This window comes from Palaemon carinicauda, chromosome 20 (assembly GCF_036898095.1).
Source record: "Palaemon carinicauda isolate YSFRI2023 chromosome 20, ASM3689809v2, whole genome shotgun sequence".
Taxonomy (NCBI): Eukaryota; Metazoa; Arthropoda; class Malacostraca; order Decapoda; family Palaemonidae; genus Palaemon; species Palaemon carinicauda.
The window spans coordinates 73083494-73103493 of NC_090744.1; the positions used below are offsets into that span (position 1 = coordinate 73083494).

The following is a 20000-nucleotide window of genomic DNA, read 5'->3' on the forward strand; positions in this document are numbered from 1 at the left end:
AGTTAACATTTCCTCATTCATCAATTTTGTCATTTGAATAAGCAGTTATTAATTTGCCTTGGTCTTTATATTAACTGTAATTTTGTAATGAAAGAAATCAGAATAGATTGTATATATGGATATCTTTAAATCTATTTATATGAAGGATTTTGTATTAAACAAACCAATAATTTGATTCGAAATAGTTATACCCGAGATATTGAAGAGAGTATCTTCTTTAGGTAAGTTGATATTAGCAAGTGTATGCTTCTTTAACTTAGTGCTTTACTTTACTTCACTTTGCAGGCTGCTTTTCTGGTCCTATATGGTAGGGAACCCTAATCCCCACAGGACCTCCACAAGTCATTTTATCAGTTTCGTTCGAAAGCATTCAACAATTAACACCGCCTATTACTCCTTTATTATCAAATCCCCACTATGAAAACACTTAGAAAGCAAGAAAGTTTTCCAGATTCCTCATGAAAGCCTTTATATCTTCAGTCTTTCGTATGTCTTGTGAGAGCTTATTGTATAATTTCTTGGCCGCATATTTAAAGGCTCTAGAGCCTACAGTAGATATTCATCTTCTTCTTCCTAGCTTTATCCCTATTCGGGGTCGCCGTTTCTAATGAGTCTCTTCCATCTCCCTCTGTCCTGTGTCATTTCCTCCCATATTCCCTTCTCCCTCATATCATCTCCAATGCAATCTCTCCACCTGGTCTTAGGTCTTCCTCTCCTTCGTGTTCCATCCACCTCCACGTCCATCACTTCTCTTGCCATGTGTTGCCCTTCTCTTCTCATCAGGTGGCCATACCATCTTAACCTTGCCTCTTGCACTTTCTTTGATGCCTCAGTGACTTTTACTGTACCCCTAATATGTTCATTTCTAACCCTGTCCTTTTGGGTTACTCCACTCATCCACCTAAGCATCCTCATCTCGGTTACGTTCAACTTTCTACCCTCTGTTTTCTTTAGGGGTGCTGCTTCCAATCCATATGTCATTGCTGGTCTGACCACTGCCTTGTGCACTCTGCCCTTCAATCTTATAGGGACTTTCCTATCACATATGATACCAGACACCTTCCTCCAGTTGTTCCAACCACACTGAATCCGGTTGTTAATTTCCTCTTCCACGTTCCCCCCATTGTCGATCACTGAACCAAGGTACTTGAATTTATGAACCCTTTTCATGTTTCCTCCGCCTAATTTGATTGTTGTTTGCTGGTCGCCATCCATCTCGGTTGTCATATACTCTGTCTTCTTCCTGCTTATTCTTAAACCTCTACTCTCCAAGGCATATCTCCATCTTTCTAGTTTCCCCTCCAGTTCTTCCCTGTTCTCGGCTACCAAGACTATATCATCTGCATAGAGCAGACACCATGTTGGCTCCTCCCTGACATCCTCTGTTAACACATCCAAGACGATGTTAAACAGGAGTGGGCTTAGAGCAGATCCCTGATGTAGCCCGACTCCAACTTGGAAATTTTCTGTTCTTCCAACTGTAGATCTGACGCTGGTCTTTACATTTCTCTACATCTCCCTGATCATTCTGACATACTTCTCCATCACTCCTCTCTCCCTGAGACATCTCCATATTTCCTGTCGTGGTACTCTGTCATATGCCTTCTCTAGGTCTATAAAGGCCATATGCAAGACCTTTTGCTTCTCTCTGTACTTTTCCATAATTTGTCTCAAAGCGAAAATACCATCTACAGTACTAAGCCCCTTCATGAATCCTAGTTGCTGTCTACCGATGGAAACTTGCTGCCGTAATCTTTCATCCATAATTCTTTCAAATACCTTCAGTGTATGTGACATGAGTTTTATTCCTCGATAATTTTCACAACACTGTATGTCCCCTTTCTCTTTGAATATTGGGATTAATATACTTTCCCTCCATTTTTCGGGTATTGTCTCACTTTCCATAATCTTTTTCATTAACTGCCACAATATGTCAATTCCTTCCTCATCAAGAGCCTTCCAGGCTTCTGCAGGTATGCCATCTGGTCCCACAGCTTTACCATTTTTCATCTTTCCCAGTGCCCCTCTAACCTCAGCTTTTGTTATTTCTGTGACTGGTCCACAATTTGTGTGTCCGTCTCCTCTTAGAAATCTTTCATTTTCTTCATTCAGTAAGGCCTCAAAATATTCTTCCCATCTCTTTATTATGTCTCTCTCATTTCTCAGTATATTTCCATCCTTATCCTTAATCTGTCTTATGTGTGTTATATCCTTGGTATTCTTATTTCTCATGTGTGCTAGTTTAAAGATCTTTCCTTGCCCTTCCTTGGTATCTAGCTCTTTGTAAAGCTGATCATATGCTCTATCCTTAGCAATTGCTACAATTTTCTTTGCTAATTTATTTGCTTCCTTATAGGCCATCCAGTCCTCTTCCATTTGGGTCCCCTCCCACCTTTTCTTTGCTTCTCTCTTTTGCTTTGTTGCATCCTTCACTTCTTCACTGAACCACCACGTTTCCTTATTTTCGAACATCTTACCACTACTCTCACCCAGTATTTCTCTAGCAACCCGCAGTATTATCTCCATCGTTCTATTCCACCATTCATCAACATCCTCAATTTCATGAGTTAGTTCCTCTAATACTTTTTCTTTAAACTGCCTACAAAGTTCAATATCTTTCAGCTTAAACCATTTAATCCTTTTTGGCCCCTGCATTTTATTCTTCCTTATTTGTTCAACTTCCATAACCAAGTCCATCACTACCAAACGATGTTGCACACTCACATGGTCTCCTGGTATGACCTTACAATCTTTTACCTCGCGCAAATCTTTCCTCTTATACATCAAGTAATCTATCTGGCTGGACCTTCCGCCGCTTTTGTACGTAACTAGATGTTCTTGCCGCTTGGTGAAAAAAGTGTTCGCCAGTACCATATCCTTGGCCACAGCAAAATCAACAATTCTCTCACCCTCTGCATTTCTTTCATCATAGCCATACCCACCATGTATACGGCTGATCACATGGTTATTCTGGCCTACGTGCCCATTCAGATCTCCCCCGACAAGGCATCTTTCATCTGCTGGTACCTTTTCCATCTCCTCCTCTAAGTCTGACCAGAAGTGATCTTTCTCTTCATCTGAGCATCCTGACTGGGGTGCATATGCACTAAAGATGTTAACAGTGCAATTTTCAACCATCAGCCTGACCCAAATAATCCTATCGTTTCTTCTATTTACTTCAACGATTTCCTTCTTCATTTCACTTGACAGAATTATTCCAACACCATTCCTACCTTCTTTATTTGCTCCGCTATAGAACATCTTATACCCCTCCCCAAGTTCCCTCGCGTTGTTACCTTTCCATCTTGTCTCCTGTACACACAGAATATCTACAGTAGATATTCATCTAGGTTCCAATAATTTGAGACCATCTGTAGCTATTCTCGTGTCAACACAATTTGTTATTGGGTGCAATATATGTAGTAATCCTCTTAAATATCTTGGACGTCCGGTTCTGATAACTTGATGGAATATTGTACATATTTAAAACTCAATTCTTACTTTATTGGGACACCTTTTATCAGTCTTGCTCCTCTGTTGATTATGCTTCTTAACTTTTTGATTTGCACTTCTGGTAGATGGAGTTACTATAGTCAATCCTAGTATAACACAGTTTATCACAAGGTTCTTTACAAAAAGTTCATCCGGGTACTTCTTTATAAAAGCAATATTTCTGAGATGATGGCAATTAGTTTCTACTACAATATTTATCTGGGCATTGAAACGGAAGTTACATTCAAGAGATACGCCTAAATCATGAACTTTAATAGATATATGGGCAGAGTTGTTATTTATGTTTATTTGAATATCACTCAAGTTTCTTACTCTATTTTTTTTTCTAACCACCATAAATTAATTTTTATTTTCATTCAATTTTACTTGTATGATTATCATCGATTCCCTAACACTGGTAAGAATTCGGTCTAGTTTCAGTAATGTCGTCCATATCATTTATGGAGAAGTAAAATTGTGCATTATCTGCAAGTAGTTTGAACTTCACTCCATTCCTTTGCAATATTTTCTACTGTTTAATATTATAGATACTGAATAAGATTGGGTCCAGTACACTCTACTGAGTCACACCTGTATTTAAAGGTTCATGTGAGGAATAAGAATTTCCAATTTGCACAATGTAATTTCCTGTCAACCAAGTAGTCTTTCATTATTATTATCATCCTTACTAGCCAAGCTACAACCCTAAAAGGAAAAGCAAGATGCTATAAGCCCAAAAGTTCCAAAAAGGAAAAATAGCCCAGTGAGGAAAGGAAATAAGGAAATAAATAAACAATATAAGAAGTAATGGATAATCAAAATAAAATATTTTAAAAACAATAACAACATTAAAACAGATATTTGATATATAAACTATAAAAGGACTTATGTAACCCTGTTCAACATAAAAACATTTGCTGCGAGTTTGAACTTTTGAAGTTCTTCTAATTCAACTACCCGATTAGGAAGATCATTCCACAACTTGGTCACAGCTGGAATAAAACTTCAAGAGTACTGAGTAGTATTGAGCCTCATGATGGAGAAGGCCTAACTATTAGAATTGACTGCATACCTAGTATTACGAACAGGATCGAACTGAAAAGGATGGTCAGAATTATAAAAACTTTATGCAACATGCATAATGAACGACGGTGTCAGAGGTTAATATCTAGATCAGGAATAAGAAATTGGATCGACCGTAAGTTTCTGTCCAACAAAATAAAATGAGAATCAGCAGCTGAAGACCACACAGGAGAACAATACTTGGAACAAGGTAAAATGAAAGAATTAAAACACTTCTGCATAATAGATTGATCACCAAAAATTTTGAAAGGCATTCTCAATAAGCCAATTTTTTGTGCAATTGAAGAAGACACAGACCTAATGTGTTTTTTAAAAGTATATTTGCTGTCGAGAATCACACCTAAAATTTTCAGAGTCATACAAAGTAAAAGAAACATTATCAATGTCGAAATCCGGATGTTGAGGAGCCACGGTCCTTCACCTACTAGCAATCATACTTTGAGTTTTGTTAGGATTCAACTTTATACCCCATAATTTGCACCATGCACTAATTTTAGCTATATCTCTATTAAGGGATTCAGCAACCCCAGATCTACATTCAGGAGATGGAATTGATGCAAAGAGAGTGGCATCATCTGCATATACAACAAGCTTGTTTTCTAGACCAAACCACATATCATGTGTATATAGTATGACAAGTAAAGGGCCAAGAACACTACTAGAGCGAGAGCCAGCACCCATTTATTTACCGGAGATGACCAAAATTCTAGTGGGCATTTTTGGAAAGGGTCTACAATGGGACATCCAAAAATGGGTATCTTTAAGTTGGGCAGTGGTGGGTGTGGATTTTATTAACCTCATTTGTCTGAAAACGGACTTTTCATTATTCGGTAAAATATGGGGATAGGGGAAAGTAAATTGGCTGCAGCTCCTCTCACACTGGGCCTAGCATAACGAACTATATACCAAAATGATGCTATTGATCAGTAGATTTATTTGATATCAAACTAAATTAATTAATTTATTATTAGAGGTCACCAGGGGTCAAAAGGTTAAGGTCAGCCCTTTGAAATGCCGGATTTGGGTTTCAGTTGTAGTTTGGCTAAATAAGACATCAAAATTTCATAAAGGTTAACTAAATATGCTTAAAATATAACAAAAGAGATACAAATAAAGTTTTCCAAAGAAGGTGGGATCTATTCCAGCTATATTGCTAATATGGACTTCTCTAAAAATCTATTTCCTTTCCTTCATCCGAGGAATGTTGGCTCTCAGTGTCCCTTTCATCATCGCCTTCATCATTATCATCATCATCATCTTGCCGTACATCAGATTCTTCAACGATTAACTTATCAGGAGTATTTGAGCCAGTGAACCAGACAATCATCAATCTGCCATTCTGGACTTTCCAGCTATGTCCTTCAGGACCAAATGAGACTGAATCGGCTTCCCTTGCATTCCTCCATATATGTGCAACAAAGTTAGTTCTTAGAAACTTCTGTTGCAACACTCTTTGGTAAGGAGGAAGACAACAGAGGTCTGCAGTTTTGACTTTATCCAACAGATCAGTTTCCTTCTTTGGGGTATACAACTTGCGGAAAAGTTAAAGCCTGGCTTCATCAACACTTGTCAGGTTCCAAACTCCATAGACAATGCACAAGTACTCTTCAACTACAGCATCAACATCTGGATCGATGACATCTGAGTCTCCAAAGTGACTAATTGCTGATGTGAGCCTAGGGTTGTTTCTCATTATTTCAAATGGCTTCCACTTTGCTTTTCCCATAAAAGAGGCTGTGTAATCACAGCCTGTCAGAGCATGGAAGTTTGGTAGAGCATCGCATAACGGTCTAGTCAGTTTGGTTGCAAGATGTGACATATCTATGAAATGCCTGCCTGGAATTTCTAGAACTCAAGCCAGCATCCATCCAAATTTTGCATTAAGAAACCTAGCATGGTAGAGAATGAGGATGAAGACGTCAGTGTCGTTACTGCGATTGACAATCACTGGAGCCACATCATAGTTAACAGCAACATAGTTTGCATGGTACAGAAACTGTGTATCAGCTTCTTCATGCCTGCACTGAAGCTCATGAACCAGGATCCTGTTGACATTTCCACTTGCTGAAGTGCAAAGGCAGCATTCATGTTCCACTGCAAAGTAGACCTGATGTCCCTGAAGAGTCGATGCATATCTATCTGATGACCATTCATCCTTCAAGAAGGCCAAAAACTCTGTTTTGAATTGTGATGTGCTCCAAGCCGTGTTGAGATCGGGTGGCCTTTTCTATGACGAGCCAGTGATTATATAGGTAGTGGGTGTCATACCACGCATGTCATGTTCAATGTCCTTGATACTTGGCCCATTAGGATATGTGTCACAGACTACTGTATGTGTACAATTTCACCAGTGCTACAAGCTTGTTTCAGAATGGATATTGCCATCCCCCATAGATGGATGGCATGTAAAGCACACGGAAGAAGAACATAGCATTTATAATATAGACATCAGTTCTGTATGGTATGACATTCAAGGTTCCCATTGCTTCTAATTTTTCCATTAATGTGCTCTTTGATGTCTTGTTCATATCACCGGTTATATGACACAATGAGAAAAGAACTGGAGTGAGAGGATAGGATAGGACAATACTGAGATCAAGTTCTTGTGTTACTGACAAATACAGCAGCCTCCCAAATATGACTGGTGCATTTTGCTTCATTGATCTGTTTGTCCTTTGTGGTGAATTTAACTTTTACTGCATTCTGTGTGAAATTCATCACATTTCTTCGCTTAACAGCCTGTTCAAAACGCCCACCATCTACCTTATGTTCATTTACAAAAACTTGATGCCAGATAGTTCCAGTTTCTTTTGACTGCAGAAGACTGTCTTTCACACCATCCGAGGCAACTTTGCCAGTGTTTAGGCAATACAGAGTATCATCATTAACAGTGAATGAATTGAGAGTGTTCTCCACCTCTGTGATCATGCTCTTAAGGTCTGCATTGTCTTTGGCTATCCTCGATGGCTTTAGTTCCTGTATTGCATCATCCACCAGTGTAATTCCAGCCATTTCCAGGAGACAGCTCACAATTGCTCCCCTAAAAGATCTTGTCACTGTCCCCTCTTACGGGCTGCAACATTCTGTGTAAATGCAGCATTACCCTTTTGCCTGGATGCGGCATCCCCATTCACAGTTTGCTGTAAGGTAATATCAACTGCACTTCTGGAAAAGGTATTCCTAGTTCTCCGCACAGAGAGTGCACCCCTTTTCAAAACTTTGCTAGATTCCGGGATATTGAGCAGATTGAGGTGATACAATGACATCCAACGGACATAGTTTGGTAAGTGACAAGGACACAGGCAATTCAGGTGCACACTTACAAATTTCAAGGATGTTAGAACGCAATGTAGAGGCTGCTTCAGTCACAATATGCTCTTCTGAGCTGCTAAATTTTGAATCTATTGAAAGGGCCAGTTTTTTATTTACCATGCTACAAAACACTACCAAACCTTCTTTCCTACTTAAACAATCTATTTTGACTCTATCACCAAAATATTTCACAATTTTATCCCCTAAAGTTGTGACTTTGTGAGGTACAATCTCAACTTCAGATATTTGCTCTAGAAATCTAAGATAAGGCCGATGTAATAAAACAAGGTATTCAGGCCGATAATTGTCAATGATTGAGGATTCAATGTATTGGAATATACTTGTTAAAGCAATACAGTTTGCATTGTCACAATCAGGCGACACTGTTCTCTTTTATGTGTCCCTCTTTTGATTCAGGTATGCTCGTTTACATTCATTATGATATTTCACCTCTTTGCTATGAAACCCAATGTCACCTATCATCACAAGCATTTCATTGTCATTTAGAGCACGAGCAGCGTCTTTGATATTTTTTCAACAGAATAACATGCAAATTTTGGTGAGTGTTTGTTCCTTTCCTCGAATTTTCTTTCTAGTTTTTCTGCAGCATATGCAGACATTTGATAAAACCCCTGACGTTGATATAGCATGCATAGGTGATTGGCTGCGAAGGTAAGGGCAGTTATCATTTGTCTGCTGCGGATTACCAGTCCCACTAGCCATTGTGAGGGCTGCAGTGCTGACAGCAACATCAACCTGAAGAAATTGAAACTCATACTTCATTTTTAGGACTCTACTTATTTGTAAACAGCCATTTACTTACATGAAAAATAGATTTGTGTAAGGAGTTGTGAATCAACACTTTTGAAATTACACATATGAACTGAACTGGTTATTTATCTCTCACTGCCGGAAATCTGCATAAAATTTCCTCAGTGATTTTGATCTACATAATAGGCCTTTGCACATACGTCATTACTGCGGATGAAGCAATTGAAAAGAGTGAAAAAACGTATGCATTACAATACCATATGACCATGACGAGAGCTTACAGCCATTAGTGGCACACTATTTACAGCGGAAGGGCGGTGTTCATTAAAATTATTAAAGAATAAATGTTTTTATATTGTTTTAAAGACAAAGCAAGTGAACACACAGTCAATAAAATTAATCTCAGTAATATAGGTAAACCATCTATCAACGGTTTGACGAGTGAATTTCAAAGCAACCGTTTAATAATGACTTTTGACTTTTGTCATGTCAGTCATATTGCTGGAATAGATCCCATCTTCTTCAAAAAACTTTATTTAGGTCTCTTCTTTATATTCTATTCATATTTAGTAAACCTTGGGCAAATTTTGATGTCCTATTTAGCCAAAATACAGCTAAAACCAAAAAACGGCGTTTCAAAGAGCTGACCTTGACCTTTTGACCCCTGGTGACCCCCAATAATCCTTTAATTAATGTTGTTTGATATAAAATAAATCTACTGATCAATAGCATAATTTTGGTATATAGTTCTTTATTCTAGGACCAGTGTGAAAGGAGCTGCAGCCAGTTTACTTTCCCCTAACCCCGTATTTTGACGAAAAATGAAAAGTCCGTTTTCGGACAAAAGGGGTTAATAAAATCTACACCCACCACTGCCCAACTTAAAGATACTCATTTTTGGATGTCCCATGGTAGACCCTTTCCAAAAATGCCTACTAGAATTTTGGTCATCTCCGGTAAATAAATGGGTGCTAGCTCTTGGACTATACCTTGAGGAACACCAAATATCACATTCCCATACTCACTATGATGCCCATCAACAAAAACTCTTTACGATCTATTACTTAAAAATTCAATAATGATGCTAAAATAACGACCCACCAACTCCAAACTGATTGAGTATGAAAACAAGGGCCTCAAAAGCTTCATCTTCAATACCCGTGGACCATAGATAATTTAGTAGCTGTTCATTTACAAATGTATCAAAAAAGCAGAAAGATCAAGTAATATCAAAATACCACAATTGTTTTCATCCATCATTTCCAGCATACAATTTACAACAGCACAGATAGCTGATTCCGAAGAGTGTAATTTTCTTTAAGCAGACTGGTTGTCTGGCAAAGCTATTTTAGTGTCTAATTAGTTGTTCAAGAATTACATATTTTAACACTTTTGAAATAAAGGATAGCTTCAAAATAGGTCTATACGAGCATAATTCTTGATAATCTAGAGCACTTTTCAAAACCGGTGTGACTATAGCCATTTTTTTTTCAGATTTGGAAAACACATCGATGCTTGTATTTGCTCTTCTCATAATTATATCAGTTAGACTAGAAAAGTTTCTTTCTCCAGTTTCTTCAGATATTGGCATTGGATCGATCGCACAGTTTGTTTTCTTTGCTCTCTTAATAATCCTGGTGACACCGTTTTGTGTTATATTACTGAATCTCATTAATTATATCTGGTTATTTGGTATATCATTAATCTGTTGTTGAATATTTGTAAATGTAAATGACATAGTTATGCTTTCTATTTTGTTTTTTAAAAATACTAAAAAAAATATTTACCAGTTCTTGGTCACTGTACCCCTCTGGTAGCCTTTTTTCATTTACATTTCCCATTATACCACTTAGGAGACGATATAACTTATTTATGACTGTTGCTGCTTCGCAGCTCTTTCTCTTAAAATATTTGCTTTTTTTTCCCTCTTAGTAGGTAATTATATTGGCACATTACAGTTTCGTATTTTAACCATGTACTTTCAGTTTTTAATCGATTCCACTTTCTTTCTTTACGTCTTTTTCCTTATTTTTCTCTAAAGTTTTCCCCATCAAACCAAGACGATCGGTCTTTAACAAATATAGGCTTTTCCCTCAGTGGACACAAGGTATCATATTCACTTTTACCCACACTATTATATATGTTTTTATGGCAGTCAAAATGCATAGCGCATAGCAAGCGTTGGTTATCTTGATAGCAATGAAATTTAATAGCATCCTTTATTTTCTTTGTAACATCTAAAAAGAATACAAAAGGAGACAAGTTTGATTTATGTCTAAAGTTTATTTTCTTCACCACTATGTGTTTCTGTAGAGGTAGTCAAAACATAAAAAGTTTGTGCATTGGAGAAATAGTCACTTCTCTTCTACATTTATGTCAGATACAATATTATCCATTCCATCACTTAAAACTGGGTCCAACGTATGCACAGTCGAAGTAGTTGCACAGTCAACATTATCCACCAATTCATATGATTCCAATAACTCACTGAATAATGGAGCATCGAGATTTGATGCTCATCCATCCAAAGACTGAATTCTCCACAAATAACTAACACTGAATTCTCCAAAGAAGATACTATCATCTGTTCTCGGAAGATTATAAACTGTTATAATGGATATTTATTTGTTTTATTTTGTGCATAATTTATTTCTATACATTCAAAGCTTGTTACACTAGTTATATTTAAAATCTGTAGATTTGAGTAACTTTTACGAATAAAGAACCCAATACCCACCTATATAAAAAGGTAGACTAAAGAGGTGAAGATCCTCATTTAACTTTACTTCAATACACCACTGCTACCATCCATTGCCTCAATCTATATTAACGTAAATTCATGTCCAGCACCTCACTGGCGTCGCTAGGACGGATACGAAGTAGAGCCTTATGCTGGGGTTACATTTGGGCGATAATGCCATGGCGATGCGGTGAGCCGAGGATTTTAGCTGAATTTTGAGCATATCGCCATATATCCCCATTCATCCCGGGTGTGTTTTGCGCCAAATCCCACGGACTGAGATGAGCATCGTCACATGTGAGATATATCCCGGGTTGACGAGCTCTGTCGCAACACTGGTGGACTCAGTGAAACCTGCTCCATTTTTTTTTGCCTAGTGTTTAATGATGGTTGGGCACCTGCAGTACAATGCGGGCAAGGTGATAACACATCGCTATCATTGTGTTCTGTTCCACCGGTATTGTTAACCTGATTGCATCAAAACTATATATGTGGTATATCTCCCTATGGGAGATGGGGCAACATGCATCACTTCTCTTACGTTCAGCGGGTGGTATATATATATATATATATATAGATATATATATATATATATATATATATATATATTTATATATATATATATGTGTGGACGAAATAGAAAGCAATAAGAAATATAGTTGGTCAATTACTTTCAAGTAGTTATGATTTGAGAGAGAGAGAGAGAGAGAGAGAGAGAGAGAGAGAGAGTGGAGTGCAGATATAATCTGGAAGAGAGAGAGAGAGAGAGAGAGAGAGAGAGAGAGGGAGAGAGAGAGAGAGAGAGAGAAGTGCAGTTATAATCTGGGAGAGAGAGAGAGAGAGAGAGAGAGAGAAGTGCAGTTATAATCTGGGAGAGAGAGAGAGAGAGAGAGAGAGAGAGAGAGAGGAGTGCAGTTATAATCTGAGAGAGAGAGAGAGAGAGAGAGAGAGAGAGAGAGGAGTGCAGTTATAATCTGAGAGAGAGAGAGAGTGGAGTGCAGTTATAATCAGGGAGAGAGAGAGAGAGAGAGAGAGAGAGAGAGAGAGAATATTTTGTCATATTCGAAATAACATACAAAGCCAGAACATCGTAACAAATGAAATATAATATTTGGGAGGGAACAAACTTTTTTTTTACGATATAAAATGCTTGAGTGGAGTGGTGGAGAACTTATTATATGCGGGAGTTCCGTGGGTCACACATGCCACGATCCATATCGCATGTATATCGCGTACACAAAAATCACTAAACAACGTGCCGGACCAATTGAGATGTCACAACTTGCCCACTGGGATGCAATCCCATATACAGCGGTGTATCACATGGCAATGTATCCCCATATATCAGATTCATTGCTCTGAGCTTGCGGTGTACATCTCCCCGGGTCGCCTACTCATGTATGTCACGGGTGTCCCGCGTTTCGAAAAATATGTGTGATAATATCACCTGAGAGTGCCTGCGGTATTCAAATTTTCGGGATTTTTCCATATCTCCTCTGATCGCCAAGGCGTATCGCTCAAGTGGGACCACAGCATACGAGTGAGAGTGCGTTGGAACAGGTTTGTGCAACCTGCGGCCCTCAAGATTACTCAGTGCGGCCCTACTCTTCAAAGGAATATCGTACAGTGCGGTCCATAGAGCCAACTCCAAAGCTGAAAATTTACTGAACCTTAATTACTCAAATTCCTAAAATCTTGTTTCGTCACTTACACACACACACACACACACACAGAGAGAGAGAGAGAGAGAGAGAGAGGAGAGAGAGAGAGAGAGAGATGCTGTAGCCTTCACCCATCAGAATAATACTTGTGTTAGCTAGGTTTGGGCTGGATTACAAAAATTTAGTTTTACATTACAACAGATGGGGCTCCTGTTATGACAGGCAAAAAGAATCCTCTGGTAGGAATGTTTAAGGGTAGAATGGAATCTCAAAATGTTAATTCATCTTTACTTATTGCCCTACACTGTATCATACACCAGAAAGCTTTAAGTGCAAAGACAATATACTTTCCATATGTAACCAATGTTCTTGTGAAAGCAGTCAACTTCATTAAGTCAAAAATTCAGAATTATCGCCTGTTTGAAGAGTTACTGCCAGATGCTGCAGCACAATACTTCAATTTGTAGTATTTTTGTGAAGCTTGATGGCTAAGTAAGGAAGGAATGCTGAAAAGAGCATATGAACTTTTGAATGAAGTTGTGCTCTTTTTGGGCATGAATAAATGAATAAAAATGCATGAAGTGTGACTTGGCATTTTTGGTAGATATAACAGACCATCTCAGTACCCTGAATATTATGCTTCAAGGGAAAGGTTGACTCATTAATTACCTGTTCTCCCTGATCAAAGGGTTTCAGACCAAATTACGGTTGTGGGAATTACAAATCAGTAATCAAAACAGCCCTCTTTCAAAAATTAGGCAACTATGTAATGAGAGATGAACAGTGTCTGATATATGGTGATAAGTTGGCAGCTTTGGAAGAAGAATTTTCAATGAGATTCCATGACCTTAGAAAACACTCACTAGCTATTGAACTGTTTGCTTCCCCATTTCATGTGGATGAGGAAATGGAAATAATTGAAATGCAATGTAATAATGAACTAAGAAGTAAGTATAGTGGTAACTCCATATATCAGCTGTGTAAACAATACTTATCAAACACAAATTATCCAAAATTATCTCGTCATGCAAGGAAGATGATGGCAGTGTTTGGTAACACGTATGTCTGTGAAGTTGTGAGCAACTCTTTTAAAAAAATGAACTCGGAAAAAATAAACTTCCATCATCACTAACTGATGGACACTTAGAAAACACCTTAGGTGTTGCCACATCAGCCATTCAGCCTGATATTTTCCAATTAGTCCAACAAATTCTAAGTCAGCCCTCCCACTAGATTAGGTGTTCATTTGGTTGCATGAAGAAGGTTAAGATATTACCATCAATTCAAGTACACACTTACCATTACATGTGCATTACAGCCATATCTAATAATAAATATTCCCTGATAAATATCAATATATAATTCAGATAGATAACTGGGTGAGAACTCAACAGAATTTTGTTTAGCATGGGAATGTTGAAAATCTTAGTTCTTCAGATAATTCTCTTGACACAAGTAACAGAAGGATTTTCATTTTACTTTGTATTATATATTAAAATCACGTCATGTGAAGCCTTTTGTTACTACAAGTTGTTTTTCCTTCGTTAAAAATACAAACTAATTTTGTAGTTGATTTTTTATTGAGGCCCCTATGTGGCACTTCTTTTGAAAAGGTTGCACACCCTTGCGTTAGAAGGACAAAGCTTAGGTAGACCATCAAATTACTTAGTTACGTGTGGAGTTTTAGGTCTCTGAACAGATTAAACTTTTCCGGTGTGAAGGATTGTGAACTGCATCACCAAAGTCATTATGAGGGTGTTATGCTCTAAGTGATTCTTGCTCCTATCTCTCCTAATCAATTCTTTGTTGCATGTTGTAGGGAGACAGTTCCCTAGCGAAAATATATTCTCCATATTTGCAAGATTATTCTAAACAATTATTTTCTTCATTTATGAAGGTCAAGGGAAACTGAAAAAAGAGAAGCTATAAAGTAGAAAGAGGAAGAAAGAAATAGAATACAAAACACTTAAAATCCAATAAGGGGGAAGTGAAATGGAATAAACGAGATAAACATTGGGGATGCAAAATATTTAAAAGAATATACTGTATATTGTATATAAAAAGGCCCACTACCAGGGAAAAAGAAACGACTAAGAGATGGAAAAAAAGGTAAAGAAATGAAAATGAGACGAACATCTTTCAATTTCAAGAACATTTTCCGTCCCACCTACAGCATAGTGTACCTTGCATGGCTCACTGTAGGTGGTAGGAAAGGTTGATTGCACTGACTGTTTGATCTCCAGTTGCATTAGTTTACAATTCCGTTTTTTCTAATTCCGTTTTCTTTAGTTTCACATTCAAAAACGAGTCATTGAGGTAAATTCACTGAGGTCTCAGACATGAGATTCAGTCTCCTTTTCAAACTATTAAACTACAGTGACAGGAAGAGAAACAAAAATCATAATAATGATAATGCTGATAATTACCACACCTGGATAAGGTATCCTGAACCAAGGAGTGTCGCTGATTAGGGTTCCAGCATTGTCGGTCCGGGGCTGTTGAATTTTTTGGAATGACGTCGTTCATGGTTAAGACTCCACACGTTGTCCACGAGATGGCCACTGCTATTAGGAGCTACAATGACACAGATTATTCATTTAGAATATATCCTTAAAATATCGTTCAGCTAAACATTAATATGTAAAATGATGCATTGCCAAATATAGCTTATATAAAATATTCTAAGACAACAATTATTGTATGTATAAGGTGATTTGAAAGATGAGTAAAGAGTAAAAATACCCCGAGATATGAAATTCATAATTACTTACGTTTCAAATCATGACTAATTTTGAAGCTTTGTTGCTTTCAAAGCGATAGAATAAAATGGAACGCAAAAAGAAATTACGTGTTAGTGCATTAACGTAGTCGTGTCCTTTACAACTAAACCGCAAACCCCACAACAATTTTGTAAAATTGAAACAATCCCTAGGAGTCGTGTATGCGGCGTTGGGTCATAAGAAACTAACCGAGATCAAGTCAGTAAAGTTGTTAAATAAATTTGTTTTCAGTAAAGCAAGTACATGTTCACGACAAGAGCAATTTTTAATTATTCTGCTGCAGTAAACGCCAATAATAGTTCTGCATTTGCTATCATAAATGTTCCACTGGACGCTGATTAATTGTTTCTCTGTTTCCCATTAGTAATCATCTAAAAAATAGTTTAACTTTTGCATTGGCACTATAAAGCAACGTCATGTTTACCATAAACGACAAATAACCGTACACTCTCACTTATTATTTAGAATATAATTCTCTCTCTCTCTCTCTCTCTCTCTCTCTCTCTCTCTCTCTCTTTATTTTTGTAGTCTTAATAATTTACTTTTATTTTATTGTTGACATCATTGATAATGGCCAAGCAACGGGTCTCTGAGTATAGACGGCATTTGAATAATGTACAAAGAACATAAACTCTTTCGCATTAACTGAATATTTCTTGAAATAACAAATGACAATTTCCATGAAGAGTTACCAAGAGTTACAAGGATTTTGGATGACTCAAAGACTTTTTAGACCATCCGCAGACTCCATTTGCTCTCAGGTAGAGCGATTTAGTTTAGATAGGTTCTATGATTTTGTCAAGTTTATTCTTGAACTCGTTTTCCGTTTTACTATTTACTACATCCCGTAGAAATCTGCTCCATATACAGTATACCTCTATACTTTTATATGTAAAGAAATTACCATATTGAGTGGAGTTGTATCTTTTCAAGTCCAGTTTGTATCCGTTACCTCAGACTGATTTGTGCTAAGCGTGAATAGTTTGTTGTAATCTACATTTGTTATTTCTTTAAGAATATTGAATGCCTCTATTAGCTGTCACTTTAGTCGTCAAGTTTTAGATCAAATGAGAGAGAGAGAGAGAGAGAGAGAGAGAGAGAGAGAGGAGAGAGAGAGAGAGAATTTTGTATGTTTTTACCGGGTAAAACGTGAAGATCTTGATGGATGAGATTTCAAATCCTTTCTTTAATCTGTAGACAGGAATGGGAACTTCAATATCCTTCATATATTGAGAAAATATCACCAACAGTGCAATTGTTCTGCAAGGGAATGCGCAAGAGGTTAATTACTAAAACTTTATGAAAGAATATTTTAAAATCAACTAATTTCAAGCTAGTTTGTCCATCTTTACAAATGTATATACTGTGTATATATGTGGATGTATATATGCATATCACATAGAACGTACACACACACACACACACACACACACATATCTATATATATATATACATATATATATATATATATATATATATATATACACCATTATTAACTTAGGCATCAAAAACTTATAATAGCGTTACTAAAGCCGTAGAACATAATCTAGTTATAACTCGAGGAGCCGTGGAAGAAATAATGAAGGGAATAACACTAAGAGACAGAAAAAAAATGGACACAAGAGCAAACTAAAATAGAAGATATTCCAATAACATGCAAGAAAAAGGACATATAACGAGAATGACGGACGGTAGAAGGACATTAAGGGCTGAGTCAATATAGTTGACTCTGATTAAGGGTAACATAAGGCGACCCTGAGATTGTAAAAAAAGCAAAGAAAGGAAAGTTTGCAGGTATGGACTGGCACAAAAACACCATAAAGAGACGCATTGGACTAGTAACGGCTGAGGAAGATGATATATATATATATATATATATGTATATATATATATATTTATATATATATATATATATATATGTATATATATGTGTATAAGCACTCATATGTCTTTATATATATATATATATATATATTTATATATATATATATATATATGTATATATATATATATATATATGTGTGTGTGTGTGTGTGTGTGCATATATATATATATATATATATATAAATATATATATATGTCTTACTTATAACTATAATCGAACAGTTTTACATGTTTTTGGTTTTTTCAAAAAGGCCCATAAGAGAATCACAGGAAATAAATAAATCACTATATTTCGGTCAATAAACAATGACCCTCTTCAGGATGTAAAGTAAAAATGAGGAATACAGTGGAGAGTGACGGTTTATATAGGAAAGCAAAAGGGTGTGTTCAATTGTTCTACAGTTGTTATAATTGCTGGAAGGATTAGCCAGATTTAATTACATCCAGGTGCGTCTTCTTATTGTTGAGCCGCTCGGAAGATGTCTTGACCTCTGATGCATATCTGGTGGTCGGTCTCCGTGGATTATCTTCTTAATGATACGGTTGAGAAGAGTATTGTCCACTGTGTCAGCTTTTCATTGGCTGCCAGATAGGTTCATAAATAACTGTACAACAATTGAACACACCTAAAGTATATATATATACATATACACACACACATATATATATATATATATATATAAAGTATATACATATACATACATACATACATATATATATATATATATATACGTGTGTAGGTCTGCATGAGTATATATATATATGTATATATATATATATATATATGCGGAAACAAGCACTCATATATTTATATGTAGACACCGACACACACATATATATATGTATATTTATATATCTATCTATCTATATATATATATGTATATACATATATATATATATATATATATATATGTATATATATATATATATATATATACACTGTATGATAAAGACCTCAGACGTGTCTTTATTCATGTCTAGGGTTCAGCCAGTTTTCATTACCTTGCTGGCCAGTGTGAAGTGGTGATGGTGGGAGAATTTTGCCTGATCACTCACAGGAAACCAACCTAGCATGGGTGTCTCTGACTAATATAGCTTTGCTGATCATGGCGATACCCAAACCCTTTCAATACATTAAGGTATCCCCACTTAAAAAGGGATATCATCATCATCATCATTATCTTTTCCAATGTCTATTGACGCAAAGGAACTTGGTTAGATTCACCAGTCGTCTCTATCTTGAGCTTTTAAATCAATAATTCTCCATTCATTATCTCCTACTTCACGCTCCATAGTCCTCAGTCTATATAGGCCTGGGTCATCCAACTATTCTAGTGTCTTGTGGAGCCCAGTTGAAAGATTGATGAAAGAATCTCTCTTTGGGAGTACGAAGAGCATGCCCAAACCATCTCCATCTACTCCTCACCTTGATCCCATCCACATATGGTACTCAAGTAATATCTCTTATAGTTTCATATCTAGTCCTATCCTGTCATTTAATTCCCAATATTCTTCTGATGGCTTTGACCTCATATCTACAAAATCTGTTGGATATTGTTTCATTGCCTTATCACGACTCATTTCCATACAGCAACACCAATTCCACTAAACTGATATATAGCCTGATTTTTATATGTAATGTCATCCAATTTGATTTCCAAATTTTACCTAACCTAGCCATTCTCTGATTTTTTTTTTCAATCTTTCACAAAACTCAAATTCTAATGATCATGTATTAGAGGACATAGTTCCTAAATATTTAAATGAATATGCCTCATTAATCTTTTCTCCTTCCAATGATATTTCATCTTCCATTGCATATTTATCTTGAGCCTAAATCTCATGTGGTATTTCATGCATTCTGGTAAGCAAGCTTGGCAAATACTGTGGTGTTCTGTTAATAGGGACAGCGTCATCAGCATACTCTAGTCAGCTAATTTCCTGTTACCAATCCAGTCCAATCATTTGCCCCCATCCCCGACTGTTTTATGCATTACAAAATCCATGAGGATGAATAACATAGATGACAACACATTCCCTTGGAGAAGTCCACTGGTCACTGGAAATTCTTTTGTTTGGATTCCACTAACATTAACTTTGCACTTGGTATGCTCATGAACAAATTAAATCAAATTTACATATTCAAGAGGAACTCCATAATAATGCAGGACTCTCCACAAAATTGGCCGGTGAACACTATCAAAGTCTTTTTCATAGTCCACAAAGGCCATCAAAAGTGCATTTCTATATTCAACACATTGTTGTACCATACGTCTT

General features: G+C 36.7%; 1 protein-coding gene across 1 annotated transcript in view; it reads right to left on the minus strand.

Moving 5' to 3' along the window:
* The window catches only part of LOC137659513 (solute carrier family 23 member 2-like), a 122090-nt gene that overhangs the window by 15038 nt on the left and 87052 nt on the right, over positions 1–20000 (minus strand). The window contains 3 exon segments of the mRNA XM_068394389.1: positions 15491–15551; positions 15553–15633; positions 16979–17099. Of these exon segments, the coding sequence (XP_068250490.1) occupies positions 15491–15551; positions 15553–15633; positions 16979–17099 (263 nt within the window).